Below are 21,438 nucleotides of genomic sequence, written 5' to 3'. Positions count from 1 at the left end.
GCGCACACCGGGGCCGCCGGCCAGCGCCGGGCTCCGCTCCTCGCCCAAAACCGCTGCCGCCCCCGGCGGGCAGGCGCCAGGCTGGGCCAGCACAGCACAGGGACACGGGGCCGGGCTGTCCCCGCAGGGCCGGGCTGTCCCCGCAGGGCCAGGGCAGCGGGGAGGGACCGGGGCGTGCAGGACACGAACAAAAGGTGCTGGAGCTGTGAGGGGACGGGGGTCCTGGGGCAGCGCGAAGGGGTGTTCTCCTCCGAGCCTCCATGGCAATGGGAACTTGTTATTAATACATACGATTTCAGGAGTCTGTGGAACTTCTGCCTTTTGGGAGCTCTCTCCCAGACTGCGACAGAGGCCATGGAAGCAGTTCTTCCAGGAACTTCTGAAAATACAAGGAAAATAAGTACATTGCACCTTTTACTGGTTTAAAGCATCTCCTGATTTTTTAAGCCAACTGCAGGATTTTTGTTTTGGTGGCCGACTCTTGATTTATGGATGTACGGGCCAAGTAACGCTCCTGATGGCTGCCAAGAAAACGTCTGGTGCAGAGAGCTGCTCCTAAATCAGAGCATTCAGCTGGTTAATTGTGCAGAGAGTTGGGCCAGTGAGAATTATGGAGCTTAAAACCGACTCTGATCCTGCAATAAGTCCCGCGTGGGCAGATTCCTGGGCGCTCGTGGGTCTCTGTGCAGCACATAAATTTAAGATGCCAGTGCTCGACTGAGTACATTTCAATTCTAAATTTATCATCTAGCTGTGTCTACCGCAGTGTGCCCTTAACCTCTCCAAACTCCTCCCCGGGGAGGCGCTCACGGGGGCCCAGCCTCCAGCTTTGAACCTTCTTGTTTTGATAGCTTTTCTCTCTATAAAAACCTACAAGGTTTTACTTATGCTAGAAAAATATTTTCGTTGCTCAGATGAAACCCAAACGTTTCCGTAAGAAGCAAAACCACGCAGCCGGGGCCGGGACAGCAGCAGCGCGGGGACAGTGCCCCGGGGCTCGCTCCAGTCCATCATCCTTTAATACAAGGGCCAACGGAAAAAGAAACCGGTTTCTTTCTCTGAAACCCTGCGGTTCCGAAGGAAGCCACCCCGGAAAGATTACAGCGAACTTTGCAGAGGAACAAGGAGCCACGAAAAAACAGACCCCAAACCTCGAGCTGCTGCCTCAGCCGGTGCTGCCGGGGCTTCCGGAGCCCGAGTCGGTGCAGGCGGGGACCCCGGGGTGGCGCAACAGCCCCCCAGCGCCAAACGAACAAATAAAGCACAGACTCGTCTTTCTTTTTAACTCATGGAAACTTTATAAACACTTGGAGTAGCCTACGCTTTACATGACAGACGGCTCTGGCGGCGACGTCCAGGGCCCTGCACGGGGCCAACCCCGCGTTCCCGTGTCACTCCATGTCCCCAGCAGTGGGACTGCGCCCCGCGGCCCCCGCACCGCCCAGCACCGCCCAGCACCGCCCAGTACATCGCAGCACAGCCCAGCACCGCCCAGCACCGCCCAGCACCGCCCAGTACATCCCAGCACAGCCCAGCACCGCCCAGCACCGCCCCACTGCCGCTGGTCCCAGCCCTCTGCTGTGCACGCAGGAGGAAACCACCACAGACACACATGACAAATGACTTCAGGAGGTCACAATGAAATCCATTTCTAACAAGCTGTTTCCCTCCATTGTTCACAATGTCAGATTGAAAACCAAACTCCCCCACGTTTCTCCCTTCCCACAGACCCGGCTGTCCCACGGGGCGGTGCTGGGCAGGGGACGCAAGTGTCACCATCCACGAGCAGCGGGGGGACACAGCAGCCACTGTTCCCAGCAGGACGGGCACTGCAGGTGCCACCAGCAGAGCCACCCCGCTCCCTGGGACCCCGGCACTGCCCAAACCCGCAGGCACAGGGGACGGTGTCAGGGAAACGGTGGCCTCTGGGACAGCCAGCCCAGGAGGTGACAAAGCCACCCTGGGAGGCGTCCCCAGCACCCACAGCCGTTCGGGGCCGGTTGGAACCTCTGTCCTGCCTCAGGCCCGCGGGCTCACAGTCTCGCCTGCCCTCAGACACCCGATCAGAACAAGACAACACGGTTTGGTGCCGCTCGCTCCCCGGCCGCTGGCCAGAGGCGGCTGCAGAACGGCTCGCCGGAGCTTCGCAAAGCCCTGAGATGCCAGCGTGTGTTACACAGTCCAGGCATTGATACATTGATATCACGTTGGTTTTTTTAAAGCCACTTTTACATGCCACTGTCCAAGCAGGAGCAGAGGAGCGAGCAGCCCGTGGCAGCGGCAGCACCGTGGACACGACACGTGTGACCGCAAGGCCAGAGTTACATTCAGCGGCAGAGCAGCCGGGCGCGGGACACGGACAGATGGCGAGCGGCAGGACACGGCGCGGCAGGACCGCGGCACATCCCCGGCACAGACACACGGCGAGCGGCAGGACACGGCACGGCAGGACCGCAGCACATCCCCGGCACACACACAGTGAGCGGCAGGACACGGCGCGGCAGGGACCGCAGCACATCCCCAGCAAACCACACCGGGCAGGGTGGGATGCTTGAGGGATGGAGCACCCAGGATGCAGCTGCCGGGGAGGTTTGGTCACTGGTTTGGGAATGGTCCCAGCACCCATGGAAAATCATTCAAAATGGTGAAGCTGCCTTTGGGCTGGTGAGGGGAAGCGGGGAAGGCGCCTGTTGCCTATTTACAGGGAAATGCTACGGCTCAGAACGAGCCCTGGTGTCAGCTGGAACCACAAAGAAGCCTCCACTCTTATCAGGGGTCCTGGCAGGAGAAACCCTGCCAGACCACAGGGCATCACCTACACAGTCGCTGCTCAGGAAAAGGAGACTGGACATCTCCTGGATTGGAAATCAATGTAACAAGCAAACAAGAAACCGGGCGCCTCTTTGAACAACGGCGGGCTTTGGCCTGGATTCGGCAAGTGTCGGTTCCCCATCACCTCCGTGCTGGCCCACCAGAGTAACTCTGGGCACAGAGGCTTCTGGGTGGGCCCAGAGAAGTGGAGCTGGTGGGAGAGCAGCTCATGCGGCGGGAGGAGGAGGAAGAGGAGGATGAGGACGACTAGGCGGATGCGGAGGATGGTGGTGACAAGGAGGAAGGCTGCCTGCTGCCTCCTCCCAGCCGCGCTCTCGGAGGCCGCTGGCCCGCCCAGCAAAGCCGACCCACGGGCAGGGGACACGGCCCCGCGCAGGCAGAGCCCCCGGCACCGCGGCTGCCGGGACGGGGCAGCTGACACCAGGAAGGAGATGGAGAGCCGCCCCAGAGCTGAGCACGACGGTCCCACAATCCCTGTCCTGCCTTAGCACAAGCAGCATTTCCAGTAACGTGCGCTGCTCTCCTACACACTGACAAACACACGATAGCTTATTGAGCGAGGAAAACAACATAAAGAAGGAGCTTCTCATGGGTGGGGCCAACCCAAACTCCGGTCGCCCTACCCCTGCATCCCGGCACGGGGAGTCAGCCCCTCGCGCCTCCAGTCCAACGTCAGCCCGAGGGCACCGGCTGGGGCGCGTGTCCCAACCCGTGAGCAGGACCACGGCCGCTCCAGCCCCGCGGGCGCACGAGCGTCGTCCAGCCCGCGTGGAGTCGAGGGGTGACGGATGGGGAAAGTTCAAACAAACGTGTGCGCAGGGTCTTCTCTCCATCTTCATCTCCCTCTCTTCTAATTTCTTGAGCCACTTCTAACAGCATGCTCGGGAATCATCCGGAAAGTTAGCTGCTCCCAGGGGCACTGCAACTGGCAGCGTCTCAGCTGAGACACTTCTGTTCACAAGCACAGAAAATCTCCGGGTCTCGCTGGGCTGAGGTGGATACACAGGCTGCAAGAAGAAAACAAGGATGCTCTATGCAACAAATTCACCAGCGATGGCAAAGCCACAAGCAGACAAGCCCTGAGCACTCGTGCAGCTTGGGAAGGGCAGGGCAGCCCATGTGCTGCTGGCCGGAACCCCAGCCAAGGGTGTGAACCGCCCCCCACCCTCACCCTTCCTTCCGAAAGGGTCTCCCATGGGAAGGACGTTGCTCCTGATCGTTCTTTGAGGTTCCCTTTCCTCCACTGCACTCCCGCCACCCATAAATGCTGAATTGATGTCATGTGCGCTTGGTTTATTGTCACAAACACGTACCTTCAGCATCAGCTCTCATCACCCGGGATCCTGCCTTGCGGTGATGGAGAACTGTATTTAAGGAGGCAGAAGGAAACAGAAAAAAAAATTAGCGCAATAAGCTCCAAATCAGACCCACAAACATAAACAGAGGGCTGGGGAACAACAGGTCAGGGACGTATTTTTCAATGTAACAAGTGAACTCACTGTCAGCACTAGCAGAGAACGTTTATCACTGACATGATAAGCTCACACTTTTGGCAGAGGTTGGGGATCTTTAAAAGCGGGAAGCTGAGCTTATTTGAGCAGATATGACTGCAAATGAAACGTGCTGTCACAAAGCACAACGGCTGCGACCCAGAGCGCTGTGCCCCAGCCCGGCCCCGGCTCCGCGGCCCCAGGAGCACCCGTCCCGGCGCACGGCCCGCGCTGGAGCTGCACCTGCGCACTGGGTGCGCGATCCACCCTCTGCTCCCACGTCTCTAATCTGCCCAGCCCTCCTCGCATCTCCCAACATCTTATCTCCGCTCCTCACAAAGGCTGAAGGCAAGTACAGCGTGTACTGCGCTTAGATCCACACGCACGATACCACAATCCAGAGACATGTTTGTTGCTTAGCTGATTTACATTTAACTTATCGTCTGTATCTGGACTCGCGTTTCACACTTCGTGCCCCGTGTTCCGCTGCAGCAGCGCCGAGCGCCGCGCCTGCCCGGGCGGGAGGGCGGGCGCCCGAGCCGCAGCGCTCCCCCCCAGCCTCACCTGCCGCCCCTGCGCGACGCCGTCTCAAAGAACTTCGTCCTAGAGGCCACCCTGCAGAGAGAACACAGGAGGTCACTCCAGCTATCCGAAAAGGCCATTTGCTAATTACATCTCATCTGTGCCAGGGAAAAGAGCGGTATCAGCAGCGGACGCCGCAGATGGTCACCTTCGAGCGGTGTCTTTCCGCGGAGGCGGCTCCCGGTGCTCCAGCTCCGTTCCCTTCGCCCCCACACCGCCCTGGCCCAGCAGCCCCGGTGTTTTTCACTGGCTGCTTATTTCCATGCTCCTGCTTGTAGTACTACATGCTGGTTTATAAACCTGCATCCGTCAGTTTTTATGGCCTCTCCTTCAGTTTTTATGTGCTTCATATTCAGCTTCCGACTCTCCTCACAGAAAGAAAAGCTTTATCGAGTGACTGAGGAGGGCAAAGGCAAAGCCCGCTCCTGCCCCGTGGGTGCTGAACTTCACAGCAGCTTTTCCGGACTAGAAGCACAAGTGCAGGGTTTGGCACGGCAGCTTTCCCGGGACTGTCCCAGAGCGGGGCAGCGCGGAGCGGCTGGGCAGCCGTGTCCAGCGCTGGGGACGGTCCCTGCGGGCTGGCAGCTCCGCAGCGCCGGGACGGCACAGGGACACCGCGCCTCGGGTCACCGCGGGTGGGGGGCCCAGGGGCGCAGAGCACGGGTGAGGGGTGTTAGCACAGACCCGCGGTGCTGCCCTGGTGGGTGCCAGGGACCGAAATGTGCCCCTTTGCTGGCTGCGCGGCAGCACCCAGGCCGCAGCCCCCACCAAGCCGTCCTGCCTGCTGGGCTCAGCCCCCCTGTATTTAGTCGGCCTTTTTTCTTAATTCCCATTGAAGCCAGCGGGGTTTCTGTCCCTTTAAAATCTGAAAGAAATCTGATGATGAAGCTGAACATCATCCAACTTCCTTTTGAGAGCTCCAAGCTGGATCCCATCGTTCCCAGGGAGTGCCTCACTCGACCCCCCCTTTGGAGCCAGGCCGGGCTCTGCGCTTCACCGTGGAGAAACCGCAGAGGGGTGACGGGACCAAGCTCGGCCCGGGCTGTGCTGGGGAAGGTTCGGAGTTCTGTTCTCCCCGGTGTGTCTGCTTTTCCTAGGGCAGCTCTCCTCCCAGGCCCTGCCCTCTGCACAGCTTTTCCAACACGTAATCAACCCGCGCTTGCACCCGGGTCAACGGGACACCCAGGGGCTCCAGCCATTGTACAGCACCGGTGCTGGAAACCAAAACTGCCGGTAGGTGACAGCAGCTCCTGCTGTCCGGGCTGACCCCGTTCCACCCACACCCGGCAGCACCTGCCCGCGAGGACGCTGACTCACACGGATGAAGGCACCTCCTCCGCCGTCCCTGCGACCAGATCCGGCCTCTGCTCCAGCCGCGGCGGGACAGGAGCCCTGCACGGGGGGTCCGGAGGTCGCACGGGGGGACGCGTTATCACGGGCTTATCGCCATGGGATCGCGGCTTGGGGACACCGTCGCACTCGCCTGCAAGGGTGGGGATCACAAACACTGAGTACGAAGCTTTGGCGGAGCGCTCGATGTTCGCAAAGAGGCATTAAACCAGTCCATGAGCATCATTCTGTCTGCCCGCCTGGCCCAACACCCTCTCTCTGACAGCAGCCAACAGCCAGGATTTGGGGAAAACGTCCCAGGAAAAGGCAGTTCCCATCCTGCCCGGCACTAACAGGCGCTGACGCTGGACCCTCTGATGACAAACTTCATGGAGTTGTTACCTGCAAAGATGACACTGCCTGGGAATGACAAGTTTTCTTGAACAAAGCCTGTGCAGAGCTGCTCTCGCAAAGCCAGAGGACCAGCCCAGAGCTGCTGCGTCCCAAGCTTTGATCACAGACGGACACACGGCCGTCCCCGCTCGCTGCTCTGTCGCCAGAGCTCCTGCCTCGGCCGCTTTTCTTCCCCAGGACCCAGCCAACCTCCTGTTCCCTTCCCCTTCACGGGACAGCAACCCTGCTCTGCCGGGCCAGCTGCGCAGCTCCCAGCGCCCGAGCGCTGCGCTCCTGCTCCCTGAGACATTTCCGCCGCTGGACAGTCCTGGTTCTCATTAGAAATCAGTCAAAGATGTTTCTCTATTTGGCGAGATAATTAATTGTTGCAACTACTTAACCAAGGCTTTGTTAACCCCTTAGTTACACATTATTATGTCCCAGTGTGCCAGTTCAAACACCAGTCCTTAACCAGCTCTCTTCCATACTTGCATTTGTAAATTCTGATAATAAAAGCTGTATAACTCGAAATTCTCGGGAAAAAGCCTGTTTTCTAATCCTTTCGCCTATACTTCTTGGTTTCTCCAGCTTTTAAAAAGGATCACCACACTGTGCACACTCAAAGCTCAGACAGCGTCCCAGCGCGGCTTTGCGGCACCAACAGACGCACCGCGGCGTCGCTGCACCCGCGTGCCGTGTGTCTGTGCTCAGGGATCACACAGCAGCTCCGTCACGCTCCGGGACACGCTGTCAGCACTTCGTGTGTCACAACGCAAATCCATAACACTCAGAGCGCTAAATGCAGCTGATGTATAAACCAACTTTAAAAGCGATCTTACGCTTCCAAAAGCAGAATTCCACCTACCATTTATGCAACCAATTTAAATTAAGGCAGCAGTGTCAGCCAGACAAATCTGATGTTTGTGCTACCCAGTTGGGCCATTTTTCTTTCTCTGCGTTGCACATGGGAGTCATTTGTCAAGCATGCAGCCTGGTTTTTATTTCCCGAGCACAGGGCTGTGAAGCTGTCAGGGTACAACAGCATCTGAAAAGCACTGGGAAGTGCACAGGAAAAGCTGGCAAATTGCGGAACACAACAGAACTTCTATTATGACCTTCGTAGTTCCTAGAACTCAGCATGAAATATCTGTATTAACATAGTGTGCACGGTCCTGCAACCGCTGCAAACGCCCGCCCGCCTCCTCCGAAACGGGCAGCGCCAGCTCGGAGCGGGCCCCACACTAATTGTTTCTGACTGCAATGAATTTCTGAGTAAAGCTTATTACAATACAACTAATAATCATTATTTATATTTAACAACAACAGATGAACTGTTGAAATACATGTTCCCAGCAAAGCCTTGGTAAGCCAGCGGCTGCATCACGGGGCCCTGACACACAAAACCAGCAGCAATCAAAATGTGACTTGAGCCATTTTTCTCGCCTGTGCTGCGGAGAGCACTGACAATGCAGAGCGCTGACGGCCGCTTACGCTGGGTACAAATTGCCTCGGCTTTAATGGCCTTTATATTGCTACTCAAGCGTGAATTTTATGAGTCCGCTGAGCTCAGTGTGAGCAGAGGCTCAGCTACCGCACGGAAAGCCCGCTCTGCTTCATCTGATGCGCTGACATCTGCACAGGACAGGAGAGGCGGCACCGGCACCGGCACCGGCACCCAGCTCTGCAGGCTGCTCCGAAACCCCGCAGCTGCCACCCCAACAAGCACCAGCCCGGCGGGACCCACCGTCTGAGATAAACGGGAGGACTGGGGAGGCCACGGCTGGACCGAGCCCCGGGGTGCAGGTCCCTGCCCACCCCTCCAGCCGGGCTGTGCCCCCCGCCCTCGCTGAGCTGCCCCAGGGGCTGGAGCTGAGAAGCGCAGCGCCCGCTCCGGCTGGCCCGGCACAGCACAGCTGGCCCGGGCACCTCGGGCTGCCCCAGGACACACAAGCACCGCTCACCCTCTCTGCCGTGGATCCCTGGCCGCGGAGCGGGTCTCCTGGCCTGCAGCGTGTTGGTCCGCAGGGCTGGGTTGGCCACCAGCCCGTTGGCTGCCTTGCCAGGCTTGGCTGCCCCATCCTGCAGCCTGGCCACCAGCCGTCCCACCTCTGCCTCGGGCCGGCCCTCGCTGGGGGGACGTGGCTCGTCGCCCCCGGGCCGGGGCGCGGGCGGGCGGCTGCGGAGCAGCGGCTTGGGGACCTCGGTGCCACCGCTGCCGTTGGGGGTCTGGCCGTGCCGGTCTCCTGCAGGGCCAAGGACAGACAGACGCGGGTTAGGACGGAGCACTGAGGTGTCCTGGTCTCTGTCCCCGAGCTGTACGGCTCGAGCAGCACCGCGGGACCAGCCGAGGAGGCGGCTGCTTCGGCAGCCATGGACCTTCACTCCGAGCACAACGCAAACAGCAAGTGGCTCACGGGAACGCTGAGGAATACAGAAAACCGAAACAACGCTGAATGTAGCAGAAGATACTTATGGGTTTCTTTTCAATTTCCAGCGCTCTTGCTCGCGAGAGGCTGTGTGCTGTGCTTCTGTGTACCCCCCAAAGCCCTCGCCGTGCTGCGGACCCTGTGCAGGACACAGGCGCTGCCGTGACACCACTGCACCCTGCAGCCTGGGCGGCCGAACGCTGGCGCTTCTGCTCCCTGTTCCCACAAACACGTAAATGCAAGGCTGTTGCTAACTACTGAGCAGTGTTGTGATTTTAAAGAGCAATTTGAATCGATTATATTTTGCCAGTGGCAAAAAGTACACTTGTAGTATTAAGCCTAAAACATCATCAAAGCTCTGAAAACTGTAACAGAGAAAAAGACTTTTCATTTCTTTGGTGATTATGTGATCTAGGGCACAGCTTACAATGACAATTAAAGCAAATTGGGTGCAGAGAGAAACACGATTTTAAACTGATGTGCCCTTTGATATGATAATAAGGGCCTTACCATTTCCTTACAATCAAATGAGCTTAACAGCAGAGTTGTACTTGCTCTGGAAAACCCTATCGCTAGGTCCTGAAAAAGCGCTCCGGTGCTCTTGCTCTGGCTGCACCATCCCCTGTGGCTGAGCCAGCCCCGCTGGGGACACTCTGGGGACAGCTCCGTTCTGGTGGGACGAGCAGTGCCCCAGCTCCCATCCCACCAGCTCCGCTCCCGGGTTGTGTTTGCATCACTTTGCATTTCTGCCTCTGATGCTGCAAAACCCTTCCCCTGGGCTTCTCATCTCAAGAACCTGTCCTGGTTTAGCAGAGGGAGAGGCTGCAAGAAACACCCAGAGGGTGTGAGTTGTGAGGTGGTGCAACCTGTGTGCGAGTGTGGTTTTGCTGTCCTGTCGCTGTGCGGTGCCCATGGGAAGGGCTGCCCGCTGCCGCACCTGCTGCTGCTCCTGGAGCCGGTGGGGGGAGAGCGGGCAAGAGAGGGGAGGACGCGAGCCGCTGCACTGACCTCCGCTGTCCTCCACAGAAGCTCCGAAGAAGACGGGTCTCTCCCTCAGAGGACGTTTGGAGATGGTGATGGGCTTGTGCCGCCGGGCAGCCACCCTGGGCGGGGGCACTGGCGGGGCCGCGGTGTCTTCGGGAGGGCCGGAGTAGATCTGGAAAGGCAGACACGGTCAGACGGCCCGGCCGGCACCGAGGGGCTGTCACCTGCCACCCCCGGGGCTGGGACAGCCGGGCTGCCCAACCCGGCCCCACAAGAGCCATCACTCCAGTCCCCGTCCCCATGTCCTCCAGACCCTCCGGAGGGGGACAGACAGCAACACCGCTGCACATACACCCCCACCACACCCACACCGCACCCACACATCCACCACTCCCACACCGCCACCGCACCCACACCGCCACCGCACCCACACCGCACCTACACACCTACTGCACCCACACCCCCACCGCACCCGCACACCCACCACACCCGCACACCCACCGCACCCGCACACCCACCGCACATACACACCCACCACACCTACACACCCACCGCACCCACACACCCACCACACCTACACACCCACTGCACCCAGACACCCACCGCACCCGCACCCCCACCGCACCCTCACACCCACCGCACCCTCACACCCACCGCACCTACACACCTACTGCACCCGCACACCCACTGCACCCACACAGCCACCGCACCTAGACACCCACCACACCCGCACCGCACCCGCACACCCACCGCACCCACACACCCACACACCCACACACCCGCACACCCACACACCCACACACCCGCACACCCACCGCACCCACACCCCCCACTGCAGCAACGCCAGCGCCAAACTCATTAATGCACCAAATCACAAATACAGACAAAATGTGCAGAAGCAAATGCTCGTCGAGCAGATGAAGGAAGCTCTGAAGCTCACAGTTTCTAAGAAATATTAAGTTTTCCACACCAGTGAGGCGATATAATCTCCAGAAAGCACCCATACAAACCACCGCATTGTTTGAGATTTAACGCTAAAAACCTTTCGGCTCTTGGCTTACAATGAAGCGTGTGGTACCACAAAATGATCTTGGATGAAATACTGGCATAAAAACAATGCTGCTAAGGAGTTTTATCTCTTTTTCTCACTGGTCATATGGCACCTATTTCGCTTGGTTTGATTTATTGGCTCTTATTCATGTCAGTGCTTTTTTAAGAGCTGAGAAATAGTCAAGCTCCCAGGCAGCCGCTTGAAGATCTGAACCACCACATTAAGGACCAACCCAACTGCTCGTGTGTTTTTCCCGTGGGTACCGATGGAACAATTTCCTCACCACGAGGGCGGTGAGGCGCTGCCCGGCCCTCTGGAGCGCTCAGGGCGCTGGGAAAGCTGCTCGGGGACGTGTCCCTGCCCACAGCAGGGCTGGAACTGGCTCATCTCTGAGGTCCCTTCCAGTCCAACCCAGTCCACGATTGTGTGAATTTATATCAGGCTTTAAAGAGCAAGTTAATACAGAGGGGGTGGCGGGGGCTGCCGAGGCCACGCGGAGAGAACAACGCTTTGTCCTTCGTGCTCCCGGCCGAGGCAGCGTGTGCCGGGGCGAGGACGGGCAGCAGCAGCCGGGCCGTCACCTCCTGTCCTGGGCAGCGCGGGGACAAGGGGGACCTGACGTGTCCCAGCCCAGCCTGCCCAGGCTTTGGTACAGACACCACGCGCTCGGGCTCTGCTCCCGACTTCATCTGCCCCGGTCTGCACCGAGACAGGAGCAACACACCAGGGCAGAGCCCCCGCCGAGCTCCAGACCCCCAGCTGGTAGCTCCGGCTGCTTTGCTTTGGCTGCTGGGGGCCCAGCGGGGCTGCTGGGGGCACACGGGGGCCGTTGGGGGCACAGTGGGGGCCCCGCGGGGCCGTTGGGGGCACAGTGGGGCCCAGCGGGGCTGGGGGGGCACAGGGGGGCTGTTGGGGGCACACGGGGGCCGTTGGGGGCACAGTGGGGCCCAGCGGGGCCGTTGGGGGCACAGTGGGGGCCCCGCGGGGCCGTTGGGGGCACAGTGGGGCCCAGCGGAGCTGGGGGGGCACAGGGGGGCTGTTGGGGGCACACGGGGGCCGTTGGGGGCACAGTGGGGGCCCCGCGGGGCCGTTGGGGGCACAGTGGGGCCCAGCGGGGCTGCCGGTGCTCAGTGCTGGGTCTCTGCCCCTTGCGGGGCCAGCACACGTTCTCTGCTCCAGAACACCAAGCGCGGTGTGTTCCCCCTGCCCGGATTCAGAGGAATTTGCTGTGACATAACAGCCCATGATGTAAAAGCAGCAGCTCACGCATTATTAAAACAGCAAAGTATTACCTGCAGCAGGGCAGTGTTTTGGAAACATCAACCTCATTCCTGTATCTTGACAAGAGTCCAATATTGTTTTCCCCATGGATGCTTATACAGGTACCACAAAAAGCTGTTCTGATGAGATGCTTTTCAACATCTGAAACCCATAACAAAACCCACCACAAACTACTCTGCCTAAGATGGGGGTGCAGCCTCTGCTTTGCTTCTGCCTTCCAAATGAAAACCCAAGTTAAGCAACCTGAAGGTACAAAGATATTGACAGACCCTCATAGTTAGAAGGTTTGTACAGGGAAGACAGTGTTTCCAGAGTTATGAACTTATCTAATTTAACCATGGCACTGAAACATAAGCTGTGGAAACAGGAATTGTCCACAAAGACTTCATGAACAGTTACTTTGTCCTTGCAGTGTTCATAACGCACCGTATGAACCACATCCCGCTCTTCCTCCGGGCTCATTTAGAGTGTTTGCTCATGTGTGAGCTGAAGACACTCTCAACTCCGACGCTGCGCTTACAAGCTCAATCTAATAAATGTCACCAACTTAATCTCATATCTGAAGAAATTAAAAGCAAGCAAAGAGATGTCTGGCTTAATTAAAGCTGTACGTGCAGCTGCTGGAGGCGGCAGCGCAAACGGCGCGTTGGCGCAGCGGCAGCGCGGGCTGCGCGCCGGGGAGGACGGGCTGGGGGGGCAGTGCTGAGAGAGCACCCGACGCACAAACGAGTCACTGTTCTGCTGCGGGAACCTACAGCAAGCATCCGCACAGACCTACAAAGGGCCTGGCTTGTGACTTCCATGAGCCTCTCGTGTGGATGCTCAAAAGCCTCTCTGAGCCCTTTCATCTCGTTTCTCTGCCGGGAACCCCTGCACCACAACCAAGTCCTGTGCACCCATCTGGTCCCCGGGGGGTTGCTCCCACCCCACAACTGCTTTGGCAAGAACTCCGCTCTCTCAGCTCCGGCCTCATTTCCCCTTCCCAAAAAGGGAGCATCACCTCTGCATGGGGGCCGCCCTGTCTGCTGGGAGCACTGCCCCATCGCCCCACAGCCAACAACGGCCTTTAAAGCATGCTTTCCAACTTACTTCCCATCCCTTTAAAGGATGCTTTCCAACTTACTTCCCATCCCTTTAAAGGATGCTTTCCAACTTACTTCCCATCCCTTTAAAGGATGGCTTCCAACTGTCTTTTCCCCTAAAACGTAAGAGGTTGCTTGTACGCTCTGTAACATCAAGCATTACGAAAAGCTGAAGGCCCAAACTCGCTCCTCCACAGCGAGCGCTGTTAACAGGAGCGCGATCTGGTCCCTGGAATGCTGATCCAAATGCAAATGCTGCTCAAGTTTTAAATATCAAAATACAACTCTATCATCCTCCGCCACCCTGAAAACTCTAAGCCACTGTATCAGACAGCACAAGGAGAAAGCACTAATACAGAAGCCAGTGGAATATTCTGGTTTTTCCCCTGTATTAATAGTTGTAGAGTGTCTCATCATGGACTGTGCCCATTGAAACCAGTTATGCTCCGGTCTGGCTCCTGCCTTCAGCAAAGGAACATGTAAAGGCCTGCCTGTAATCTCCAGGCACAGAATAGGTTATTTTTTTCAATAAAGATTCCTCTCGTTTAAAAAGAAAAGCAAAAATCCCTAGAGTCAGAGCTTCTTTCAGAACCAGCTAAAGGGAAGAGCAAGGAACACATCTGCAATACTTTGTGTTTCCTTCCCAAGCATTTCTGAGCAGTGTATTATACAAACCCCGCGGAGACTCCGGCAAAAAGAGCCCGAGCTCCCTCGTTGCCGCAGCAACAGCTGCCGGAGCGATGGAGCCGCCGGAGCAGCCCCTACCTTCCCAAAGTGCTCGATGAGGATCTCGACCACGATGTTCTGGAACTTGATGTTCATCATGGCTGCCACGGTGTCCTCCTGGGCCCGCATGAGGGTCGGTCCGAATATCACCCCCATGTTAGACGGGGACATCAGGTTCTCCCGGCTGTGCTCACACACGCTGCAGAGAGGAAGGAAAGAGGAACAGGGCTTGGTTTGGGCTTTTTCAAACAGATCTTACTTCAAGCAATAGAAAACGATAGTGTAAGGATCAGTCATTCTGTTTTCTTCACTCTGTTTCAGCAGAATTTGTTTCCCGGCTCTCCCAGAGATAACACACGTCTCTGGCTATGGCACGCGTGTTTGGGAGAGCAACAGCCGACAGCATTTTATGTGTCCCTTCCCACTCCAGCTCCTCTTCTCACTCTGCATGAAAAGTCATCTGCGCAACACACACACAAAAGGAACCATTTAAACAGGAATATCCTGTTTATCCAGAACCGACTTTTGGTTTTAATTTCTCCTCTGTCTGAAGGAGGAGGACTGAACGTAGGGCGCACACTTTGGAGGTTCGGATTAATCTCTACAGCATCTTCTTTCTGCAAGAGCCCCCGTCCTCACGGGGCAGAGCTGGGTCCCCAGCAGCCCTGGGGCTGTGCAGGACCCTGGGAGCCGTGCAGCGCTGGGCACGGCCGCTCCAGCGCTGGAACGGGGACAGAGGGGCCCGGAGCCCGGGTCTGCCCCGCGCCGCTGCTGTGAGAGGTTCCTGTCGGCACAAAGGGACAGGGAGCAGGACTCGAGTAAACACCTTAAGGAATAAACACAACGACCACCAGTGAGTGTCAGCTCCACCGGCCGGCGCGTCGGCCACGCAGCCCTGCTGCGCGAGGAAAGTGCCTGCAAACCGCTCTGTGCCCGGGCAGCTGGGACGGGACGGGGCAGGAGCCCCAGCGACGGGGGATCCCCCAAAGAGGGGCCCTGGCACCAGGGGCCAAGCACTCGCCTTCGAGTGTCGGGCACGACGATCCCAGATCGGCCCTGCTTATTTCTGAGACGGTTTTGAAAGAGTCTTCTCCACAGTCCCAGCGCGATCCCCGTCACCCCAAAGCCGTGGCCCCTGCGGGGGGCACAGACTGGCGCGCTCCAGCCCTCGTGCTGCTCGGGGGGCTCAGGACACGGAGTCCACAGAGCTGGAGATTAAACCAAAGCATGCTGCGTGTTCAGCCCACGGACACGGGTCCCACGGCTGTTCCCGAACACCAGACCTAATGTTCTTGTTAGCTAGAGTGAGAGGTGACAATTTATAGCTCTGTTACCAGAGGGTATTTCCATTTAAAAATTATTGCCTGGTTGCTCTTGTCAGAGCGGGGGTGAAAGTGGCAACAGAAAGCGGAGCAGCACTCAGCGCAGCGGGCAGCAAGCACAGTCGCACCATTCGTGCCCTCCAGACCTACATTCCTGGGGGACTGTGGTGGACACGGTTTTGCAAACCTGCCACAAAAAGAGGCTTGTTCTGCTGATTCCATTATCCCCCTCACTTGGGCTTCAGAGAAAAACATCTGCTTACTTGACGAGGTGTTGTATGAGGAGCTCTAACATCTCTCTGTTCTTGTCAGGCAGTTTATAGACCAGGGCATGAATGGCTCCCAGCCTGTAATCCAGGTTCTCGGACTCTGGAAAGCAATAACACAAAGGAAAGTTTGTGCTCACCACTTTCCAAGTAAACACATCAGAGAAAGATAAAGCCAAAGAAAATCTGTGGGAGCCGTTCCTGTGCAGCGTGGGGCCGCTGGCCAAACCCGCGGGGGAAGCGGAGGAATGAGACTATGGTAACAGGGTAATCGTTGTGAGGGACGAAATGGAGCGGAGAGAGGCCGAAATGAGGCCGGACCGGGAGCCAGGGCGGCATGTGCAGGCGGGCACGGCCGGGGACCCCGCACCGAACCCTCCGCAGGCACCTCACCAGCCCGGCCAGACACGGGCAATGGAGACACAGTAGAACAGTGGGAAAATAATAGTGGGGCATCATGAGAAGCTTAACGTGCAGGTTTCTGAGGCAGGGCAGGGAAGGGATCACAGTTTTGCACGTATCCAGTCATCATTGGTTTAACCAGTTCTGAACTAATAAATCTTGGGCTTGAGTACAATCAGTAGGTGGTGGAAATTTTTTCCTTTCCAGGAAAGAACAAATGTTCTTGATTCTTGAAAGGTCTAAGATGAAGAGAAGCGGGAGTTGTGCGCTCTGGCTGGCTCGGCGGGGGTGTGCAGGATGCTCCCCCCCAGGGCTCGGCGCGTGCGGCGCTTCCAAACACCCGGACCCTCATGCTGAGGGCGATGAGCGTCTCCCTGTACCCTCCAGTCTCCATCTCAGCGTGCTGGCTCTCAACACGCTCTCAGGATGCAGCCAGTTCAGAATCATTACAGCTTATTACAAACAGCCACACCAATGGGACAGCCGAGGACCGGCCGCTTTAGCACAGGCGATCCTGTTGGTATGTCCATCTTACCTGTCACTACTGGTTGCAGCTCAGTCCCAAGAGCTGCAGCAGAAAAACATCTTTCATGTGCTGGTAGACACTTTGAATTCGACATCCCAGGGCAAATTTCATGACCCAAAGGGAGCACTTATCTATTTGTGTGACAACAGCACGCCCCATTCCCCCACAGGTTCTAAAATAAATGTATTAACACTACTGAGGAACAATCCTTCCGGGACACTTGTGTTGACTGCGGGTGAGTTGACATCCCCCAGCTCCCGAGACCCCCCGAGAGCACGGAGCCCTGTTAGAGGGACGAGAACTGCGGCAGCAAAGGAAAGAAGGGAAGAAAACCCGCCACCTCCCCTGCAATGAGCCCCAGGAGAGAGGGTCCCTGCTCTTCCTGGGGGGCTGTGGCCAGACACGCGGTGTGGGGCTGGCAGAGCTGTGCCGGGGATCCGGCCGTACCGGGGGATCCAGCTATACCGGGGAGGCAGCACGGCCGCGGGACTTACTGGCAGCCAGGACCAGCTCTTTGTGAAGCTTGTAGGTCATGACGGGCTCAGACAGGTTCCTGCGAGGAGCAGAGAGGAGGCTGAGCTCTGCGGGGCAGTGCCCGGGCACCACCGATGGCAAAGGAGAGACGCCAAAACCCGCTCCTCCCCCAGCACCGCCGCTCCCCGGCATCTCCCCCACCAGCAGTAACTGATCGGCCCTCCCCAGGGGATGTGGCGTTTCTACAACAGGCGTATTTCTCAAAAAAATAGCTTAAAATTGAAAAATCCATTCCTCTTCCCAAAGCCTCTGCCACTTCTCCGCCCTTTCCAAGAGCCAGATGCCAGCACCGGGCAGGTCGCTGCGCTTTTGCCCAGAGCAGCCCCAAGCTCCTTAGCCCGCATGGGACAGGCGTGACCTGCAGCGCTACCTGAGATAGAACTTGAGCGAGCTGGTGATCGTCTTGATGTCCCAGTCGCCACTTTGGAGATCCACGTCCCCTGGACATTTTGGATCTGGAGGAAGAACAAAATAGCTTTAAACCAGGATCCGTTTGGAGGCTGCTCATAACCAGCAGGCGCTCGGGGGTTCCTCTGCAGACAAGCGAAGCTCCCGCAGCACAGCAGGAAAGCTGCTGGTTCTCTCTGCTGGGAAAAGCAGAACAACAGCGCCAGTGTCAGCGCTGGGAACGGCTGAGGAGCAGCGCCAACGGGGACAGAGCAAGGAGCAGTGATGTTTAAGCAGTGGTGAAAAGTCACTGAGGGCATATTCTCTACAGTTTGTTTTTTCCCAGCAGAGCCAAGACGGGCAGAAAGGACACACTTAACAGATCCAAGACAAGCTTTCTGATACTCAGAGGAACCCGAGGGCCAGCTCCACGCCCTCCCTGCAGGCTGCTCTGGAAACGTCCCATCACTGCCGGGTGAGAGGAGCAGGACGCGCAGCCACAGCGCCGCTGGGCACGGGGACAGAAGGACGCGCAGCCACAGCGCCGCTGGGCACGGGGACAGAAGGACGCGCAGCCACAGCGCCGCTGGGCACGGGGACAGAAGGACGCGCAGCCACAGCGCCGCTGGGCACGGGGACAGAAGGACGCGCAGCCACAGCGCCGCTGGGCACGGGGACAGAAGGACGCGCAGCCACAGCGCCGCTGGGCACGGGGACAGAAGGACGCGCAGCCACAGCGCCGCTGGGCACGGGGACAGAAGGACGCGCCTGGGGATGGGGGTGGCTGGACTCCAGAAACAAGCTGCAGGATTTATTTATAAAAGAAATAGGACTAGAGACAAAAAAATACAAGTTCAGGATGAAATCCTGCAGCAGCAGTTATTTCTGTGTTGTTGGGACTTTCCATCATGAGTTTGTACACAGTGGGGTGGCAAGTGGTCAACCAGACCAATGCCCATAAATAAAACGAAAAACCACTCACTGGTGGGGTTCAGATGAGAAAACCACAGAGCTACTCACAGGGAGGGTGAGAAGCAAGAAGCAACAAAAACTTATGCTAAGTAATTAGTCAGCAGCTAGTGTAACTGGATAGTGTGTGCAGCCGCGGCTCCGCGGGGACTGGGACAGCTACACATCACCACAAACCAGCTGCTTTAACAAACAACAACAATACCAAAAGCAATAGTAAACAATAGTGAAAAACCAGAGTAAAGCCTTTGCATACTGCATTGATACCAGATGTGTGCGCAGGGAGCCGGACAGGCCAGCTGCACAGAACAATTCATTCTTACCAAAAAAGGCGTTCAGCAGCTTCTGCACCTGGATGTTGCTGCCCACGGTCCGGTACACGCCCTCGGTGGCGAGCCCTGGCGGGGAAGCGCGTCAGCCCGGCTGCACGGCGCCACCTGGCGGCAGCGCACCGCCACCGCCGGGACCCGCACCGCCACCGCCACCGCCACCGCCGGGACCCGCACCGCCACCGCCACCGCCGGGACCCGCACCGCCACCGCCACCGCCACCGCCACCGCCGGGACCCGCACCGCCACCGCCACCGCCGGGACCCGCACCGCCACCGCCACCGCCACCGCCGGGACCCGCACCGCCACCGCCACGACCCGCACCGCCACCGCCACCGCCACCGCCGGGACCCGCACCGCCACCGCCACGACCCGCACCGCCACCGCCACCGCCACCGCCGGGACCCGCACCGCCACCGCCACGACCCGCACCGCCACCGCCACCGCCACCGCCGGGACCCGCAGCGGCCGGGACCCGCACCCCGGATCTGACCGGCACCCCCAGCCCCGCACCCCGGATCTGACCGGCACCCCCAGCCCGCACCTCGGATCAGACCAGAACCCCCGGCCCGCACCCCCAGCCCTGACCGGGACCCCCGCCCCGCACCCCCCGCCCCGCACCCCAGATCTGACCGGGACCCCCAGCCCCGCACCCCAGCTCTGTCCCCATGCCCATCCCAGGACCCTCAGCTCCACACACAGTGTACACCAGTACAGGTGATGCACACCAGTACATGCCATGTACACTAGCACAGGTTGATGCACACCAGTACATGCCATCTGCACCGGTAGAGGTTGAGGTACACCAGTACAGGTGATGTATACCAGTACAGGTTGATGTACACCAGTACAGGCAATGTAGATCAGTACAGGCTGCTGTACATGGGTACAGGTGTTGTATACCAACCAGTACAGGCGTTTCACAAAAGCCCCCCGCTTCTGTCCTGCTGCTTCCAACAACATGTGGCTGAATGAGCCGGTGCCCCAGTTAACCCAGTTAACCCAGTTAGCCCTGCCTGTCCCCCAGCACAGGCACACCAGAGCTCTCCTGCCATCAACCCGGAGCTGAGTGCGAGAAACTGGCAGATGAAACCAGCGCAAGGGCAGAAATTCAACCCCAACCAGAATTTGGTATAAGGACGTTCCAGACGGTGCAGGGTTTCTGCTCCTCTGACACGTGCTCCTCAGTTAACAGCTGAAGTCCCGTGTCACTGACCCTCACCAACTAACTACAGAAAACACAACCTAAGCACAGGGCCGCGAAGCGACGCCGCAGCGGCGGCGGCTCTGGTGCCAGGCGGCAGCACCTCACCTTTCGTTTCCACCGCGTTGATGCATTTCCGCACGAACTTGAAGCCGACCTCGTTGAGCTCCACTGCGCCAAACAGAACACGGTTACCGCGCGGAACCGCCCCGGCCCCGCTCACACCCGCACCCGCACCCCCAGGAAAACACCGCACTCCTTGCAGCCTACAGGGATTCATTAGTTCCATGTGTTCTCCATTTTTCCTTGAATTTATTTTGAGTTACAGTATTGCTCCCTACCCCCTTTCTCTCTTTAATAATAAAAGCGTACGTCTGCCTTCCCACACGTGAATTTGTATCTGATAAGGAGTTGATTAATCATTTCCAGAGCACTGCAAAATCCAGTCAAAGCTCTTCCACATCACAGGATGGGGTAATTTCTGCTTATCTGCTCGACTGGACTAGAAAGCAAACCCAATGCAGCTTGCTGTGCTGGGAGAGCAGAGCGAGCTCCGGTCCAGCCCCGACGCCGGCGCGGCTGCGCCCGCCCGCAGCACCGCGGCGCAGCTGGGACACGGGATTGAACTCATGCACAGATTTCAACCTCTGTAACCACGTTCCTACTCCTGCCAGCGTTCGCAGGATATCTGGAAGGATTGTCTACGTTATAATGGGAAATATTTTTCTGTTTAGTGCAGACTTTTATACCGAATTTCTATATATTGCCATAGTTTTTTGTTTGGCTTTTGGTTGGTTGGTTGTTGTCTTTTGCTGTTGTTTTTGTGGCTGGTGTTTTGTTTTTTTGAGCAGTTCTAGAGTTGTTTGTGTTTTCTGGGGGGAGGGGACACCCCCCCGTGAGGGGACACACGGGACAGGGTGGCGGGATGGCGGCTCCAGGGACTAAATGCCACCTCTGTTCTCCAATTATAAACTTTGCTAAGGGAAACGTCCCCAAAATCTCCCGCTGACCTTTTTCCCCTTTGTCACTTCGGGATTTAGAGGCACAAACTGAACCCTGCGTCCTGCTGGTTCTGCTAAATGAAACCTGCACGTCGCACACGACACATTTTACCGCTTGCAACTCATTCCTATCTGGCCCCGGCAGCTCCGGGAACAGCAGCAGCAGTTACTCACTTTCCTCCTGTTTTGTGATGGGACTGTGGTAGATCTGAAATGGGGAGGAAGAAACAAGAACACAATGCGAGTGAGTTGGTGTTTCCTTTCAAAAGAAAATGCAGCGCCCCATAAATCACCCAAGGTCAATCACAGCCAGACAATCTCC

At 57.9% G+C, this 21,438-nt stretch overlaps 1 protein-coding gene across 2 annotated transcripts in view; it reads right to left on the bottom strand.

The window, feature by feature from the left end:
• Positions 1 to 1,830: 1,830 nt before the first annotated feature.
• OPHN1 (oligophrenin 1) overlaps positions 1,831 to 21,438 on the bottom strand; it is a 52,984-nt gene continuing 33,376 nt past the window's right edge. For both annotated transcript variants that reach the window (XM_082062077.1, XM_082062078.1), the window contains 13 exons: positions 21,291 to 21,324; positions 20,224 to 20,286; positions 18,906 to 18,980; positions 17,597 to 17,681; positions 17,187 to 17,245; positions 15,762 to 15,867; positions 14,216 to 14,375; positions 10,061 to 10,208; positions 8,588 to 8,869; positions 6,222 to 6,387; positions 4,887 to 4,937; positions 4,146 to 4,196; positions 1,831 to 3,839 (listed from right to left, as the gene is read on the bottom strand). In XM_082062077.1, coding sequence (XP_081918203.1) covers positions 4,154 to 4,196; positions 4,887 to 4,937; positions 6,222 to 6,387; positions 8,588 to 8,869; positions 10,061 to 10,208; positions 14,216 to 14,375; positions 15,762 to 15,867; positions 17,187 to 17,245; positions 17,597 to 17,681; positions 18,906 to 18,980; positions 20,224 to 20,286; positions 21,291 to 21,324 — 1,272 coding nt within the window. In that variant the 3' untranslated portion in view covers positions 1,831 to 3,839; positions 4,146 to 4,153. The remainder of the gene's footprint in view (positions 3,840 to 4,145; positions 4,197 to 4,886; positions 4,938 to 6,221; positions 6,388 to 8,587; positions 8,870 to 10,060; positions 10,209 to 14,215; positions 14,376 to 15,761; positions 15,868 to 17,186; positions 17,246 to 17,596; positions 17,682 to 18,905; positions 18,981 to 20,223; positions 20,287 to 21,290; positions 21,325 to 21,438) is intronic.

This window comes from Streptopelia decaocto (assembly GCF_964273445.1).
Source record: "Streptopelia decaocto genome assembly, chromosome: 10".
Lineage (NCBI taxonomy): Eukaryota > Metazoa > Chordata > Aves > Columbiformes > Columbidae > Streptopelia > Streptopelia decaocto.
This window is presented reverse-complemented; position numbering and strand designations above follow the sequence as displayed.